Below are 17,836 nucleotides of genomic sequence, written 5' to 3' on the forward strand. Positions count from 1 at the left end.
CGAGCCCGGCGAGCCCCGGGAATGGGCGCCGCTTGGGGCGGGGCCTGGGGGCGGGGCCTGGCGGCTCGGGGTCACCCCCACCCCCAACCCCAGCCCCTGTGACCCACGCGATGCGGCGAGGGGGAGTGCCGCCAGTGGCGCTGGAGAAGAGCTCGCCCAGCCTCTCGTCTCCCTCGGTGCGGAGCTCAGGGGGAGTGCCAAGGCGGAGACCCCCTTGACCCTGGAGAAGCAGTGTGCGACATGTGGGAGGGACTGCGGGCCGTCAGAGGAAGGCCTCGACCCCCAAGTGGACTTGATTTAGGAGACAGCGGACGTGGGTTATGCGTTCCCACGGGGCTCTCACTCTCAGGGCCCAGGTACTACTGGGGGTAGGGATCCCCCACTGCTCTGGGGGACCTGAGAGCGGCAGCAGTAACCCCCAGAACTGTCACCCTGTGCACATGACTGCCCGCTCTAAGCCGTGGACACGGCCCTCACAAGCACATACTTACGTGTGGCATCTTGGCCTGGAATTTCTTGCACCTAAGGGAGAGGGAGACAGGTGGTGAGGTCCCTCCTTGTCTCTGCAATTATGCACTCTCCCCTCCCAGCCCCACTCTGTGTAACAAGATTCCTGTGTCCTTCCTGCCAGTGGTCACGGGGCTCTGAGCTCACTGAGTGGCCCCTGTTGGGGCATCCACAAGTGACTGAGGTCAAACAGAGAAGAGAAGGTGTGCTTAGGACCGAATCTCCAAATTCTTGGGTCAGAGACCATGGGACTAATCACCTCTCTCCCTCCATCAAGTCTCAGTCCCTGGCCTGTGGTTACAGGCCAGGGCTCCCACCTCGATTCCCTCTCAACACCCCTTTCATGCTGGAACCCAGATATTCCTCCCTTCCATAACCCCCAACCTCCAAACATCACGAGAAAGGGAGGAATGAAAATAGCTTTTGCTTCGGAATGACAGAACGATGGGCAAAGGTGCTGTCTGATCTCATGTACATAGTAAAATTGCTTTAAAATAAAAAATGGGAGCATCTCCTCCTTCTTTGTGCAAAAAGCCTCTCCTGATTAGCCTTCTCCTTCCCAGGCCTGGCCCACTTGAAAGAGGGCTAGTGGCTGGGCAGGCACAGCCAGGTGGCAGGGGAACGAGAGGCCTGAAAGACTTGTTTCTGTCACACTGGGCTTCCAAAGATGTTTGCAGCCACAGACCTCCTGGACTGGCCTGCTCTGCCCCAAAGAGCTGGATCAGCGTAACAGATGCTGAACGCCAATCCCCCCTCTCTCCCTCCTTCAGAGGGACATTAAGGAACACTGGGTTACCTAATCCAAGGAGCCTTCCAGCAATTATTTTATGAGAAAGTCAAATGCCAAAAGGCGTGCATGGGGTGTGTGTGTGTGTGTGTGTGTGTGTGAGAGAGAGTGTGTGTGTGTGTGTGTTTGTGTGTGTGTGTGTGTGTGTTTGTGTGTGTGTGTGTGTGTGTGTGTGTGTGTGTGTGTGTTTTGTAAATAGCTCTCAGCACAGGGTGAGCCAGACTGCTCCCTGCATTCTTTCTCTGGGTGGAATCTTTGATAGAGACTAGGAGAGAGGCTTCTGCTACAGCTTCTGCCCCAAGTAGCACTCAGCCCCTCCAGGTCTGAGCATGGGAGCCTGGAGTTCAGAGACCCTGGTCTCTGCCAGGAAAGCCCAGCCACTTCCTTCGCAGGACCTGAGGAATGACCAGGTGGGGAAGTTTGGGAGCGACTCAACAGCCTGGTCCCTGTCCCCATAGCCGATGTGAACCTGGGCCTGTGCCTGGTCCGGCAGCATAGAGGGGAGTCGGGGCAGGCAGGGGTCTGGCCTTCTCTCCCAGCTTCCCGGAGAAGGAAGGCTGGCTGGTTCTCTAGGCTGGGAACCCTAACGGTTGATAGATTCTACAGACTAGCTGGCCAGGATCCACCCACATTCTCCCACCTCAGGCAGGTTATCTGGTCTCTCCTGATGTACCATGACGACATCTGGGAGGGGCTGGGCAGGGCTCCATCTGTGACTGGCAAGGGCAGAGATGGGGCTTGCAGTGGGTTTTGGGCAGACAGTACCAGAATCATACCATCCCCCTTGGCTTCTCTGACTGCTGACAGTCAGACCACTGAGTCAGTAGCTGGAGATGAGCCTAGGAGAGGAGAGATGAACCAGGAGTGGGAGGAAGAGGGGCAGAGGGGCAGGGAGAGCAGGAGTGAGGGCGGAGGGGGTGATGCTGAGGTGGGGAGGGGGTGATCGACGGCCAGTGCTACCCAAGAGCCTGCTCCACGCCACCTGGGGGGAGGCTGCAGCTTGCCCCAGGCCCCAGGGGTTCCTCTCAGCCATCCCCTCAAGGCCCCTCCTCCAACCCTCCCCCAGCTCCTGCCGGGTACCAGACTGTGGAGGAGGTGAGGGCTGATGGACCCTGCTGAACTCCCTCCACATTCACCAGCCCTGATGTCAGCGGGCTAGCGAGGCCGACCTCCCACTGAGTCCCAGGGGCTCTGACACCCACCCTTCCAGCTTCCCTTCCCCTGGCTGTGACCTGTCCACCGCCCGCTGGTCCCTTGATCTGCTGTGCTGCTGGGCTGGAAGTAGGATTTGGGACAAGGCTTCCTGAGTCCCCTGACATCACCTCACGCAGTCAAATCCTTGCCAAGCCCAAACCATGAAGCCAGGAGATGAGATGGGTAAACGGAGGCCCAGGGAGGGACACGGACAGGCCCGAGGCCACAAGTAAGGTTCTCAATGACAGGTGCAAAACCCAGGGCCCTGCCTCTAGTCCCAGCACCCCTCTGGGGGCAGCAGTCAAATCCAGCCAAGTCTGGGAAGCTCCTCCTGCTCCCATTTGCCTGGAGGCTCCTGTTCCCTGGAACTGCTCCTCAGAACTCTTCAGAACCCCCTCCAGGCCCTCCGGCACTGCCCCCTGAGGACCATCCCTCCTCCTGCCAGTCCTGACTGCCCTCCCACCCCCTCAGCTTCTCCTCCCCAGGGACCTTCCTGAGTGGCTGTTCTTTCCCTCACCCTTTAACCGTGGTCCCCAGGGCTCTGATCTGGGCCTGACCCCTTTCACCCGCAGACTCTTTCTGGGTGGTGTCACCCACCCCCACCTCCGTACCGATGACTGCCGCTTCTCCATCGCCAGCCCAGCCCCTCTCCATATACCCACCAGCCTCCAGCCCTCAGGCCTGAAGGTCCCACCCCCTCCCCAGACTCCTCAGGTCCCGAGAAGGCACACAAGACTTACAGGGCGGGGAAAGGCCATAAGAAGTGGGATGGTGCAGGCCACTGCATTCCTGGGCCCACTTGTCAGGCCCACTCCTCCACCTTCTGCACCCGAGTCCCCGGGCGTGGGTGAGGTGCATATACACACTTGCGTGCATGTGTTGGACCCCATCCTCAGAGAGCTGGGGCTGTCTGTCTCAGCTGTTCATCCACCCCCACACCTGGAGAGACAACTGGCTTTAGAAAGTGCTCTGTGAACATGGGGTGATGGGATACCTCGAAAAAGGGGACTCACTTGGGAGCCAGTCGAACCTCCAGGATGGACTGAGATGGGTGACGGAGAGGGTGCGTTAGCGGCCACGATGAGCCACAGGGGGCTCACAGGTACTGCACAACCCTGTCTTGAAGGTCACAGCCTTTGCACTGAGTCAAAGGCAGCTGCCAACCTCACTGGTCACTTCACCCCTCCAAGCCCCTCTGCCAGGATGGGCTCAGGTTGGAAGGTCAGGGGCCAGGCCAGACCCATTATCTGCCAGGCCCTGATGGGCCCTGCCTGCCTGCAGCCCTCAGCTTGCTGGGTGGCTGATGGGCCTGGGAGTTCTCATAATTGGGAAGGTGTGTGAAGCCAGTCATTCCCCACTCCCCAGGGTTCCCAGCTGCAGGCACCCAAAGGGAGTCGACTAACAAGGACCCAGTGGAGCAATGCACTCCAGGGCCGGACCCCTCGGCAAACAAAGGATCTCCCACCCCTCCTCTCCAATCTGAAATCCAGCCTCTGCCCTGGAAACTGTTGCCTTGTTATGAGATCCATATGGGTGTGGATGCAAGGCTTACGTTTATCTTTTCCTGCCAGGTTGCTGGGTTCGGGAGCCAAGGGGAATGCTAAGCAGGGAGGTGGGAGTGTGGTGGAGGCTGCGCAGGAGCCCGGGGGGCCAGTCGTGGAGGCCCCAGGCCTCATCTCCGGCCGGGACTAGGAGAGGGACACATGGGGCTCTGCCCTCTGCCCCAGAGCTCTGCCTGCCTGAACTCTCCTGAATCCTGGAACCCTGAGGCCCCTGCGTGGGGGGACGGAAGAGACCCCTGCCCCCTGGGTCACTCCAATTCCCCTCTACCAAACCCTCCTTTAAACTCCATCCCAGGGACACTCAGCTGGACACACATTTTCATCTTTCTCCCACGTATCTGAGGACGTGTCTGTGCACGTATCATGCTCGCGTGTCCCAGTGTGGGTGTGTCAGTGCGGAGGGAAGATGTGGGCATTGCAGAGTCTACAGGACCTGCACGTGTATGTGGCGTGTGGGGTGTGGGTACATTTCCAAGCACCTGTGTTTATAGGAGGGACTTTTATGCATTTGCTCATAAGTGCTGAACGTGTTCTAGACACACGCAAATGCATGCCTGCTGCACATGTGTCAGCGTAGAACGCACGCATGCCTGTATGTGTATGTTGAGCGTCTCCATATGCTTCCATATATCAAGCGTTTGTGTATCACTGTGTGAGTCTGACTGCACAAGTCAGGTGCCCCATCTCTGGCTGCCTCTTTAACCAGACCTAGAAGTCTGTCTCTAGAAGGTAGGGATCCTGGGCGCTCTGCGGAGACTTGCATACAAGGTTTTAAGGGTGGCCCTGATCCGGAGAGAGGGTAAGAGAGAGCAGACCTTCTCAACCCCCAACCAACGTTGGGCCCTCGTGGTCCTAGTGGAGGAGGAATTTCCCACGGGCCTCTGCTGAGGCTCAGGCCGCCCAGAGAACAAACAGCACACATCCCCGTGTGGAGGGGCCTGCCTCCTCCCAGCAAAGGCAGGGGCTGCGGAGGGTGTGGAGTGGAGACAGCTGCTTCCAGCCCAGATAAGGCCATGGGGCTCACAGTTTCCATTTCTAGGATCCCCTCCCCACTCAGGTCCCAGCTCCTAAGCCCTGGCCCCATGGCCTGGAAAGGTCTCCGCTGACTCACCCCAGCGCCCTGCCCCCACCTTGGGAACAGCACCCCACCACAGCCTGTCCTGGGCCACTGTGGTCTCTGGGGCAGGACAGCCCCGGCCTGGGGCCCTCACAGCTAATATCCTGACCCTTGTGCCTCTGAAAAGCCACACAGGAAGGAGCACTGGCCCCTCCTGTCCTCTTAGAATGACACTCCCTGCGTCTACGTGCTCGTGCAATCCGCTCCGCCAGCCTGGCTGCCCCGGCCCAGAGGACCCCGAGACCCCCAGGGGCGAGCAGTCATCATCAGCGGCAGAACTGGGCCTAAATTCTGGACTCATCCTCCCTTCGCCCCCGCTGCTCCACAACTTCCCACCCGAGGCCTGCCCCCTCCAGCCCTGCCTGGCCCGCCTCCCCTCCCCGTCCCTGGGCTATTTATAGGGACTGGGGGAGGCAGAGCTCCAGGGCTGTGGCTCCCTGGGCCTTCCCCAGGGGCCCCGCAGGCCAGGCAGTGTCTGCTTTCAGCCCAGCAAAAGGCTGTGTCACTCCAAGTAAGCAGTGGGGGTGGGGTGGCTGGGCAGAGGCAGGGGGCTGGGCTCTGGCCTGGGCCAGGGCCCTCCAAAGCCTTTTGCAGCCCACACACAAGCTGGGCTTCCTCAGAATCATTCTGGAGTCCCCCTTGGGGCTGGAGCGGTACGGGAGGTCTCTGCGGGCGCTAGCACCTCCTTGGGGAAGCCTGGAGGAGACCAGCACCCACACCACCAGGCTGCCACCTCCCCTGCAAGCCCCCCGAGTCTCCTTTCTCTAACAAAACTATCCCTCTGACCCATGACTCCCCTCCACCAACAGTGGGTTGAATGCCTTAAGGTGCATTTCAAGGCCCTTCTGGCAAAATGCACAAACTCCCACACTTCTGCCTTTGTGGCTGCCCTGGTCCCACTGCCTGAAGCATCCCTTCCACTTGCCATCCTGTCTGGCAGACTCCCTTCTTTAGGTCTTCAGAGCCCAGTTTAAATGCCACCTCCTCCAGGAAGCCGTCCCTGATGAGGCTTGTTAGCACTCCTCCCCTCCCCTCCCCGCCCACCATGCCCGTTGAAATATATCCCTCCTCTCCTGCCCTGGCTCCCTCCTCCAGTGTGGAGCTGCTGTCTGTCTTGAGTAGTGATCTCTGGGGCTCCTGAGAGGGCAAGGCCCTGCCTCTCTCATCCCTCTGACCCCTGGCCCAGCCCCCAGCTCCATCAGCCATTTGAATGAGTGAAGGGAGGGGCGCCGAATGGAGCAGTGCAGGAAATAGTGACTGAACAGTGAATGGAAGTGGAGAGAACAGGGGGGCAGGAAAGCAGAAGAGACCCCACCTGTGTCTCCTGAGCCCTGGAGTGACTGCCTGGTGCCCCCACAGGTGGGAAGGTGGCAGGGGCAGCCCAGGCCAGGTCTCAGTGGCACGGCTCGGCCCTGGGCAGCCGCCAGCTCGGTCACCCTCATTCTTTCCAGATCAAAGTTCCCCCGGGGAACAGCCTGGAACCTGACACTGGCCTGGGGTGGGGGGACGGGGCCAGCTGGCACAGTTCGGGAGGAGGACGCGGAAAGGCAGGCACCTGTCCCCAGCTCCAGGGACCCCAGGCCAGCAGCCTTGGGAGGGGACTGGATACACTTCCGCACACCTACTTCAGCCCCAGCCCCGTCCTTGGATAGGCCATACTGGTAGGTGGGGAACCCGTGGCTCTAGGCCCTTCTGTCCCAGACTCCCCAAGGACCCCAAACCCTCAGGGCCTCAGCGGCTCGGCTTCCTGCACGACCATCCCCCCACATCAGTTCTGACTCAGCCCCACCCCGTCTCCCAGCACCTTCCATCCAGACACCCTCCAGGTGTGTGTTTCTCTGTCTCCCAGTGTCTGTATCTATTTCTGTCTTGGCACCTTTCTGTCTAGACTCTCTGTACTTCTGTGCTTCTCTGTATTTTTCATTCTTGTCTCAGTCCTTACCCTGGTCTCTCTTTCCATCTCTCTGTCTCCCTAGACACGAAGAGTAACGATGGAGTGATTTGTCCACCCTTTCTTTTAAGGAAGGAGCTGTTTTCATGGCTCTCCCCCGTCTCCAGCCCCTAGTCCCTCCAGTCTACAGTGAACAGATTTTCCTGATGCTGAGATGAGGGTGGGAGAGGACAGACCCCACCGCCCCTGCTGCAGCCGGGCCTCCCTGGTGCCCTCAGGCTGCTGCGTCTGAGCCAGGCCTCGGTCAGCCCCAGGTCCAAAGCTTTATGAGTGACACTGGGCGAGCTGGAATGCTGAGCGTGATTCTGTCCTGGTCTTCCAACTGTCATCTCAACCTCCTTAGGTGGCTCTGGAGGTTGAGACGGGGCTTCCTCCTGGACCGAAGAAAGCCCCACCCCCTCAGGGGGACCTGTAGTCTGAGCTGTGGCCTCTTGTTGTCCTGGGAGATTCAACCTTCCCAGGGTGCTCCGGAGACGGAGAAAGAGGCTTAGACTGGACTGGAGAAATTTCAGCCTGCTCGGGGGAAACGGGAAAATGAGCAGAGCCCTCCTGCTGCTCTGGGGAACTTTCAGCCTCCTTAGCAGGCTCTGGAGTGATGACAACTGTGAGATCCAGGGGTTTGCCTATGGTACTAGGCATCACTGGATGCTGAGCTTCACCTGGCCCTGCAGGTGAGAACGTCACCTCATTATGTACTGGATGTTGAGCTGTGGCAGCTGTAGAGGTCTCTGGAGGCTGAGTTGGGGGCTCAAGCTGGACTGGAGAAGGTTCACCATTTCCTGAGGGGGCTGGAGGCTGTTCCGGAACCTCCTGCTCGACCAGTAACGGTTCCAACTGCTCAGGGGACCCTGCAGACTGAGATGAGGCCTCCTGTTGGGGCGGAGAAGGTCCAGCTTCACTTGTGGGCCCTGAAGTTATGGTGAGTGCAAGGTCCACAGGTTTAACAGTGACACTGGGCCACTGCAGAGACTGAGCTTGATCCTGGCCTGGAGGAGAAGCTGTTGTCACATGATCTTGAGAATGAGCTGGAGAGGGTTCGGCCTCAGCGGGAGACTGTGGACGCTGAGCTGTGCTTTCCTGCTGGGTTGCGGAAGGCTCTATCTCTGCTGGAGACTGAGCTGGGCTCTCCTGCTGGGTGGCTGGGTTCACCACCTCAGGATGCTCTGTGGGCTGAGCTGGGCTCTCCTGCTGGGTTGAGAAGGGTACAACTTCCCCATTAGGCTCATAAGGCTGAGCCGGTCGTCCCTGTTCACCTGGAGAAGGCTCAGCTTCCTCAGGAGGCTCTGGAGGCTGACCTGTGGCATCCTGCGGGGTTGGAGAAGGTTCTGCCTCCACAGAATATTCAGGAGGCTGAGGCCGGGGCTCCTGCTGGGCTGCGGTAAACTCGCCTTCCTTAGCAGGCTCTGGAGTGACCATAAGTTCCAAATCCACAGGTTTAAGTGTAACACTGGACAGCTTGGAGTGAGCTGGATAGTTACTTCCAGGTCGAGCTGCTGCCTCTTCACTCACTGGAAACTGAGGTACATTCTCACCAGGGGACCCCGGAACTTGCGCTGGGGCCTCTTGCTGGAGTGGGGCAGAGTCATACTCAGGGCGCTCTGCAGGCTGAGCCTGGGCCTCCTGAGGGAATGGAGGAGGTTCCGCCTCCTCAGGATGCTCTGCAGGCTGAGCCTGGGCCTCCTGCTCAAGTGAAGGTTGCACCTCCTCGGGGCTCTCTGGAGGCTGAGACGCAGCTTCCTCCTGGACTGGAGAAGGTTCCACCTCCTCAGGGCTCTCTGGAGGCTGATAGGGGGCCTCCTGCAGAACTGGAGAAGTTTCAACCACATTAGTGACCTCTGGATTTATAGTAAGTGCCAGATCCACAGGGTTAACACTGACACTGTGCAGGTCTGACTGCTGAGCTTCATTCTCATTGGGACCATGAGGCCTTAATTGTTCAGCTAAAAGCTCCTGAAGCCCTCCCTCCCCCCAAGGGACTGCAGCGCCTACTTCCTCAGGGCCCTCTGAAGGCTGAGACAGAGCCCCCTGCTGAAGTGGAGCTGGTTCTGTCTCTTCAGTGGCCTCTGGATGCTGAGCCTGGGCCTCTGCCTGGGGCGGAAAAGATTCAACCTTCCCAGGGGTCTGTGGATTTTGAGCAGGACCCTCTTGCTGGGGTGGAGACTCAACCTCCTGAGTGGGCTCTGGACGCTGAGCCTGGGCCTCCTGCAGGGATGAGGACATTTCAGCCTCCTCAGGGGGCTCTGGAGGCTGATCTGGGCTTCCCAGAAGATCCAAAGGTAGATCTATATCTACAGCTTTGATCTTATTACCTTTAGGTCGAGACAGAGCTGGGGCCTGATTCTGATCCCAGCCTAGCACTGGAACCTCCTCTGGGAGCTTTTGATGCTGGGTTATCCTGTCATTCTCACCTTGACGTGGAACAGCAACATCTTCGTATGGCCCTGCAGGCAGCTCTCCATTTGACTCCACATCCGTGTACAGAAGTAGTCTCAGCTGACTCCTGTGTGAAAGAATTAAACTCCCCTGATTGTGAGTTGGGGGTCTGCTGGACAGAGCCCAGGGACCACCTCAGGGGCCATCCCTGGACCAGCAGCCAGAGTGGTTGCCAAGCAAAGAGCTGCAGCAGCCAAAAATACTGGGGAAACATAACACAAAGACGATTCGGGCACAGTGACACAGGCTAGTAGGAAACTGGCCAGGCACACTGAACAGACACCGAAGCGAAATGGCAGCTTGGCTACACGTGCGCCCCTCCCCTACCTCATGTCCCACCCTGTAGTGACACCTCATTTATTAGGTCAGAGTGAAGATGCAACCACAGTCAGGCTTTTTCCCAGGGTCCAAGCCATTCTTCTCCCAGCAAAGGTGACACTTACGTCCTGCCAGGCCCTCTCTCCAACCCCAGCCTGGCCCCCCAGCACAACGAGGCAGGATTTGGGCTGCAGACCAGAGTGGCCCCAGGCTCCAGCAGCGCAGGGGTGGGGGTGAGGTGGTGCAGAGCTTCCCAAGGAAGTCACAGGGCCCGGCCTTCAGGAAGATTCAGAAGTGCTAGCCCAGTTCTGGGCATCTGAACTCCTCCTCCTCAAAGCTGACATCTGAGAGACATTCTTCCTCCCCTTGGCCACACTGCTTCCAAGAAAAGTAGCTGACCTACAAAATGAGCACCAGTCAGGGCGGCGGGAGGGGAATACACCTTACAGTTAGATATTTTAAAATGTTGCCATGTCCTCTGAACTCTCAGCATCCATGTCTGATTATAAAATTCACCACTCTATTATTAGGGGTTACCACTGAATCAGTGATGACTCTAAAATTTCTGTAGGAAGGGTTTTGGAGTAGGTGAGCAATTCACTCTGAGAAAAACTGTTGGAAACCAAGTGAACAGCTCTTTACCTCAGCATGGGAAAATTTGCCCATCTCACCTTGTCTCAGCACAGCCATTAGTCTAGAAGCAATTACAATGCCCCTTTTCAGAGGTCTACCCTGTGTGCACACACAGAGAAGACACCTAGAATGTTAAAGTCAGCATGTTGGGGGGAGGTATAGCTCTGTGGTTAGTGTGTACCTAGCACGCAGAAGGTCCTGGATTCAATCCCAGTACCTCCATTAAAAATAGTGGGGAAAGGGGTGGGAAGGGATAAACTGGGCATTGGAGACTTGCAGATACTAACACTATAAATAAAATAGACAAACAAGTTTATACTGTATAGCACAGGGAACGATATTCAGTATCTTCTAGTAACTTATGGTTAAAAAATAAGAAAACAAATCTATGTATGTTCCTATATGACTGTGTATTGTGCTGTACACCAGAAATTGACACAACAGTGTAAACTGACTATACTTCAATAAAAATATATTTTTAAGATATAGTATATATGTAAATAAATAAAAAAAAATGTGATTACCTCTTCCCTCTCAAAAAATAAAGTCAGCATGTTAAATAATTTTCTTGAAATACTGCAGATAGCACCCACTTTACTTCCTTCACAGCCCTTATAATCATCTCTCTGATTTTAGTCATTTTTAATTGTCTGGCACACCCTCTGGCCACTAAACTCCATGGAGAAGGCACTTCATCTTACTCCCAGCGTTAAGCACATAATGGTTTTTAAATGGAATTGATTCCAAGATTGGCCAAAGAGGAATGGCTCTGTTGTTATAATCAGCTTTCTGAAAATTTTAGCATCCATACTGGCTCAGGGAACAAGAGCAGGGTAGGTGGGTGATGTCCACTGCGGCCTCTGGAGGGGCCCAACAGCCGGGCCAGCCTGCCTCACCTGGTAGCCGATGGTCTTGCTGCGACACCACTCGAGCAGAATCTGCTTGATGCTGCTGGCGCTGGCCACTCCGAAGCTCTGTGAGCGCTTCAGCTTTGCCCGGGTCTCGCCCTTCCCCCTGTGGAGAGAGGGCAGGCCTGCTGGGGGCTGGGGGCCAGGGGGCTGCCTCTCAGCTGCCATCTGCTCCGGGAATGTGCCTCACCAGCTCTGCTCACCCAGGGAGATGCTCTGTCGGCAGGCAACCTCCCAGCCCCACGCCCACGTCCAGGCGTGTGCCCCGTGTCCCAGGTGCACTGCGTCCAGTGATGGGGTCCGGCAGGACCAGCCCCCTTCCAGCCTCCAGGCCCCCTGTGTACTTCCCGCACTGGCGATCCTGCGGCAGAGGACCTGACCCCACATGGCCCATGCCCCTGCCCTCTGCTTGGAAAACCCTCCTTGCCTCCATCCCACCCCTCCTCTGAGCTCCTTCCGAGGCCACCCTCCCTCATGGTTTCCTATTCTAGGCCCCAAAGACACTCTTTATCGGCCAAGATCAGGTTGTCTGGGTCAGTGGGACACTTCCTGGGTCTGTCCCCCTCACCAGAGTCAGAGCCTTGGGAGCCACTACGGGGGGTGGGTCATTGTCTCATAGGCCTGGGCCAATCCTAAATGTAACAGAAGTCAATACCACTCACTGACAGGAGGGCTGGATAAACATGCAAAGGTGGCCGTTTCTAATGGGGCGGGTGGTGTAGTGTGACAGGGAGCCAGTGGTACTGGGGTCTCACTGTGTCACCTCCAGCTTCTGCTGGGAATCCCAGTGACTGCCCTCTGGTCTCCCCAGTCATGCCTGGAAACCAACCTCTTCAGTTGGATGAGGGATGTGGGTGTGAGGGTGCCTAGAGATCCCTCTGGGAATGTGGGAGAGGGGCTGGGGTCTCATCACAGCCTCCCTCCCCAGAACTGGAGCCACCTGCCCCTCAGCCGGCCCTGTAGCCAGCCCTGACCTATGTCTTGCCTGAGAGGTCACATCTTGGGGAACTGCCCTCGGGGGAACAGGACAGGGCCAGCTTTGCTCTGCCTGCCTGCCTGACCCCAGTGTGGGCTCAGGCTTCCTTTGGGGGCCCTGACTGATCTGGGAGGGTGCTAAGAGCATCCATACTTGCTGGCTTCTGTGTCCTGCTCCCATTTCTCAAACAATGCCTTCCGGGCCTGTGCCCCCGAGGTGCGGGGCAGCGTCTGTGACTGCACCAGCTCCCGGCGACGCTCCCCCTGCCGATGGGCCTGAGTCGTGGCTGGCGGCTGCGGGGAGGGGGACGACTGGGGTGGCGTCACCCGAGGTGGGCTGAGGAGAGACCACTGAGTCAAGAGCACAGATCTGGCCATCACTAGCTCGCACAGGCCCCGGGCCTCCACCCCACTGAATGTGAAATGAGGCAGCGGCTGGGCTATAGGCAGAGAGGAAGCACCCCTGTTCCAGCCCCCACCGGTTCCACAGGTTTTTGGAACTGAGCTGCTGTCTGAGGCCGGCCTGGCCAGCAGTGGGCCCCCTCTCTGGGCATAATCGCCCCTCGGCAGGTGTCAATGCCTGGGGTGGGCAGGGGCGGCCTCCTGGCAGGACAAGCACCCAGAACCAGCCCCACCAGGATCAGGCCCCCTCCTCGCCACCACTAAATAAGATCTCCTCTGTTTCCCCCTTAAAACAGTTTCTCAGAAAGTCACAATTCTCCTTTTATTATTAAGAGGGGGAGAAAAAAGCCAAGCCAGACCCCACCCAACACCCAGCTCCGATCACAGTTCAGAGGGCCTGGGGGCAGCGCATGGGGACAACCAGAGGCCAGGAGGCAGCCTGTAACACAGGGAACCCCCTCACAGGCCTCCCCCAGGGTAAGGGCCTCTCCAGGTAACTCCTCAGTCCACAAGCAGGAAGCCCCCAGCTCAGAGGGAGCCTAGCCAGGATGGCTGAAGATCCATCCTGTGGGGACTGAGAAACTCTCTCCAATCTTTGGACAGACTTGCTTTGAAGGATCCTTAAAGATACCAGCCCTCCGCCGTATTGTTCCAAACAAAACTCTCTACCAAGCTTCGCTGCCTCATTTCTCCTCTCAAACCCCACTCAGCGACACTGCTGCCTTAGTTCTCCAGAGGCACCAAGCCAAGGAAGGTGCCTCCTCCTGGGGTTGGCACTGGGAGCTCCGTGCAGGGGCCTGGGTAGCCTGGGTCCAAGGCCAAGCCCAGACACTTCCTGGGGAGTGACGACCCTGCCACCGGGAACAGGGGCCCTGACTCGCCTGTTATCGTTCCTGCTGGCCGTCACCCCCCCATAGCCAGAGCTGGACAAAGACCGTGGGAGGGAAGAGTTCTTCTCTGCGGGACAAAGGGAGGGAGAGAAATAACAAACCCTGGCCTTGGGGAGGGCCACCACTGCCTGCCTCCCATCCTTTGACCCCGCCCTGAGCTATTCACCCAGCATCACTCTGGGCACTGACAGGACCTCTGGGCTAAGCTGACCCTGCCTGGGCCAACAGTTGAGGAGAAAGGATGTTGGAACATAGAGCAATGACATAAAAGAGGTCCTTTAAAGTACTCCTCACTGCATTTGAGAGCACAGAGCCCAGGACCTCCTGTGCTACATATCCAGTAAACACCATGTTACCAAGCCCTCATTCTGGAAATCCACACAGCCCGACCCAAGGGCACACCACTGGGGCCTGATCACAGGTCCAAGACAGCCCCAGGGGGACCACGCCAGGTCTGTTACACACAAAGTGTGCAGGGTAGGCGGCCACCTTCTAACCACAGCCTTGATCTGCAGTAAAAGCCATGGTCATACCCCGCAGGATGAGGCTACCTCACAGCAGCTCTGGGAGAGGAGCCGGGAAAGATGGGCCCCATCTGATGGAGCAGGCGAGCTGGGGACGGGGGTGGCAGTGACAGGCAGAGCGGGTAGGGCCCGGCCCCAGGATTTCTGAGTCTCTTGCAAACCACCCCCAGCCCCTGCCCTCCTTCACATTTTGAGGTCATGGTCTCCTGCTCCTACCACTGGGACTGGGAGTCCAGGATGTGGTGGCCGCGCTGGGGCTTGAGCTGAGGCCCCCCAGGATGGCAGCAGACGTGGGCGAGAGAGCTGTGGCTGAGGTCTCCCCAGAGAACTTCTCGGAGACTCGTGTGACGGCCGTGACTGGCTGATGAGGCTGCCGCAAGGAGAGGCTCACAGGGCGAGGCTTGTGGGGCTCTGGTGTTGGGATGGTTTGGGCGGCTTCGGGGGGCCCATCACCCGGACCTGAAACAGGTGACCAGCAGGGGTCGGGGGTTTCAGCCATGGCATTAACAGGGGCCTCAGAACCACCCAGGAGGACTCCAGCCTGGGTTCAACTGAGGGGCGGTGGGAGGGGCGGGCAGAGGGCGGGGCGAGCCCGGCGAGCCCCGGGAATGGGCGCCGCTTGGGGGCGGTGCCTGTGGGCGGGGCCTGGCGGCTCGGGGTCACCCCCAACCCCAGCCCCTGTGACCCACGCAATGCGGCGAGGGGGAGAGCCGCCAGTGGCGCTGGAGAAGAGCTCGCCCAGCCTCTCGTCTCCGTCGGTGCGGAGCTCAGGGGGAGTGCCAAGGCGGAGACCCCCTTGACCCTGGAGAAGCAGTGTGCGACATGTGGGAGGGACTGCGGGCCGTCAGAGGAAGGCCTCGACCCCCAAGTGGACTTGATTTAGGAGACAGCGGACGTGGGTTATGCGTTCCCACGGGGCTCTCACTCTCAGGGCCCAGGTACTACTGGGGGTAGGGATCCCCCACTGCTCTGGGGGACCTGAGAGCGGCAGCAGTAACCCCCAGAACTGTCACCCTGTGCACATGACTGCCCGCTCTAAGCCGTGGACACGGCCCTCACAAGCACATACTTACGTGTGGCATCTTGGCCTGGAATTTCTTGCACCTAAGGGAGAGGGAGACAGGTGGTGAGGTCCCTCCTTGTCTCTGCAATTATGCACTCTCCCCTCCCAGCCCCACTCTGTGTAACAAGATTCCTGTGTCCTTCCTGCCAGTGGTCACGGGGCTCTGAGCTCACTGAGTGGCCCCTGTTGGGGCATCCACAAGTGACTGAGGTCAAACAGAGAAGAGAAGGTGTGCTTAGGACCGAATCTCCAAATTCTTGGGTCAGAGACCATGGGACTAATCACCTCTCTCCCTCCATCAAGTCTCAGTCCCTGGCCTGTGGTTACAGGCCAGGGCTCCCACCTCGATTCCCTCTCAACACCCCTTTCATGCTGGAACCCAGATATTCCTCCCTTCCATAACCCCCAACCTCCAAACATCACGAGAAAGGGAGGAATGAAAATAGCTTTTGCTTCGGAATGACAGAACGATGGGCAAAGGTGCTGTCTGATCTCATGTACATAGTAAAATTGCTTTAAAATAAAAAATGGGAGCATCTCCTCCTTCTTTGTGCAAAAAGCCTCTCCTGATTAGCCTTCTCCTTCCCAGGCCTGGCCCACTTGAAAGAGGGCTAGTGGCTGGGCAGGCACAGCCAGGTGGCAGGGGAACGAGAGGCCTGAAAGACTTGTTTCTGTCACACTGGGCTTCCGAAGATGTTTGCAGCCACAGACCTCCTGGACTGGCCTGCTCTGCCCCAAAGGAGCTGGATCAGCGTAACAGATGCTGAACGCCAATCCCCCCTCTCTCACTCCTCCACAGGGACAGGAACATTGGGTTACCTAATCCAAGGAGCCTTCCAGCAATTATTTTATGAGAAAGTCAAATGCCAAAAGGCGTGCATGGTGTGTGTGTGTGTGTGTGTGTGTGTGTGTGTGTGTGTGTGTGTGTGTGTGTGTGTTTGTGTGTGTGTGTGTGTGTGTGTGTGTGTGTGTGTGTTTGTGTTTTGTAAGTTGCTCTCAGCACAGGGTGAGCCAGACTGCTCCCTGCATTCTTTCTCTGGGTGGAATCTTTGATAGAGACTAGGAGAGAGGCTTCTGCTACAGCTTCTGCCCCAAGTAGCACTCAGCCCCTCCAGGTCTGAGCATGGGAGCCTGGAGTTCAGAGACCCTGGTCTCTGCCAGGAAAGCCCAGCCACTTCCTTCGCAGGACCTGAGGAATGACCAGGTGGGGAAGTTTGGGAGGGACTGAACAGCCTGGTCCCTGTCCCCATAGCCGATGTGAACCTGGGCCTGTGCCTGGTCCGGCAGCATAGAGGGGAGTCGGGGCAGGCAGGGGTCTGGCCTTCTCTCCCAGCTTCCCGGAGAAGGAAGGCTGGCTGGGTGTCTAGGCTGGGAACCCTAACGGTTGATAGATTGTAGAGACTAGCTGGCCAGGATCCACCCACATTCTCCCACCTCAGGCAGGTTATCTGGTCTCTCCTGATGTACCATGACGACATCTGGGAGGGGCTGGGCAGGGCTCCATCTGTGACTGGCAAGGGCAGAGATGGGGCTTGCAGTGGGTTTTGGGCAGACAGTACCAGAATCATACCATCCCCCTTGGCTTCTCTGACTGCTGACAGTCAGACCGCTGAGTCAGTAGCTGGAGATGAGCCTAGGAGAGGAGAGATGAACCAGGAGTGGGAGGAAGAGGGGCAGAGGGGCAGGGAGAGCAGGAGTGAGGGCGGAGGGGGTGATGCTGAGGTGGGGAGGGGGTGATCGACGACCAGTGCTACCCAAGAGCCTGCTCCACGCCACCTGGGGGGAGGCTGCAGCTTGCCCCAGGCCCCAGGGGCTCCTCTCAGCCATCCCCTCAAGGCCCCTCCTCCAACCCTCCCCCAGCTCCAGCCGGGTACCAGACTGTGGAGGAGGTGAGGGCTGATGGACCCTGCTGAACTCCCTCCACATTCACCAGCCCTGATGTCAGCGGGCTAGCGAGGCCGACCTCCCACTGAGTCCCAGGGGCTCTGGCACCCACCCTTCCAGCTTCCCTTCCCCTGGCTGTGACCTGTCCACCGCCCGCTGGTCCCTTGATCTGCTGTGCTGCTGGGCTGGAAGTAGGATGTGGGACAAGGCTTCCTGAGTCCCCTGCCGTCACCTCACGCAGTCAAATCCTTGCCAAGCCCAAACCATGAAGCCAGGAGATGAGATGGGGGAACGGAGGCCCCGGGAGGGACACGGACAGGCCCGAGGCCACAAGTAAGGTCCACAACGACACGTGCAAAACCCAGGGCCCTTCCTCTAGTCCCAGCACCCCTCTGGGGGCAGCAGTCAAATCCAGCCAAGTCTGGGCAGCTCCTCCTGCTCCCATTTGCCTGGAGGCTCCTGTTCCCTGGAACTGCTCCTCAGAACTCTTCAGAACCCCCTCCAGGCCCTCCGGCACTGCCCCCTGAGGACCATCCCTCCTCCTGCCTGTCCTGACTGCCCTCCCACCCCCTCAGCTTCTCCTCCCCAGGGACCTTCCTGAGTGGCTGTTCTTTCCCTCACCCTTTAACCGTGGTCCCCAGGGCTCTGATCTGGACCTGACCCCTTTCACCCGCAGACTCTTTCTGGG

The 17,836-nt window shown here is 58.3% G+C and overlaps 2 protein-coding genes across 2 annotated transcripts in view; one reads left to right on the forward strand and one right to left on the reverse strand.

The window, feature by feature from the left end:
- The window catches only part of LOC116157877 (uncharacterized), a 696,771-nt gene that overhangs the window by 241,196 nt on the left and 437,739 nt on the right, over positions 1 to 17,836 (forward strand). The gene's annotated exons all lie outside the window — the stretch shown is intronic.
- Positions 6,433 to 10,131, reverse strand: LOC135323210 (leucine-rich repeat-containing protein 37A-like). Its single transcript, XM_064495096.1, has 3 exons — positions 9,995 to 10,131; positions 9,527 to 9,618; positions 6,433 to 8,923 (listed from the first exon to the last, which is right to left on the reverse strand). Exon 3 carries the CDS (start codon positions 8,532 to 8,534, stop codon positions 7,518 to 7,520), a length of 1,017 nt encoding a protein of 338 aa, XP_064351166.1. The 5' UTR covers positions 8,535 to 8,923; positions 9,527 to 9,618; positions 9,995 to 10,131; the 3' UTR covers positions 6,433 to 7,517.

This window comes from Camelus dromedarius, chromosome 16 (assembly GCF_036321535.1).
Source record: "Camelus dromedarius isolate mCamDro1 chromosome 16, mCamDro1.pat, whole genome shotgun sequence".
NCBI classification, from domain to species: Eukaryota; Metazoa; Chordata; class Mammalia; order Artiodactyla; family Camelidae; genus Camelus; species Camelus dromedarius.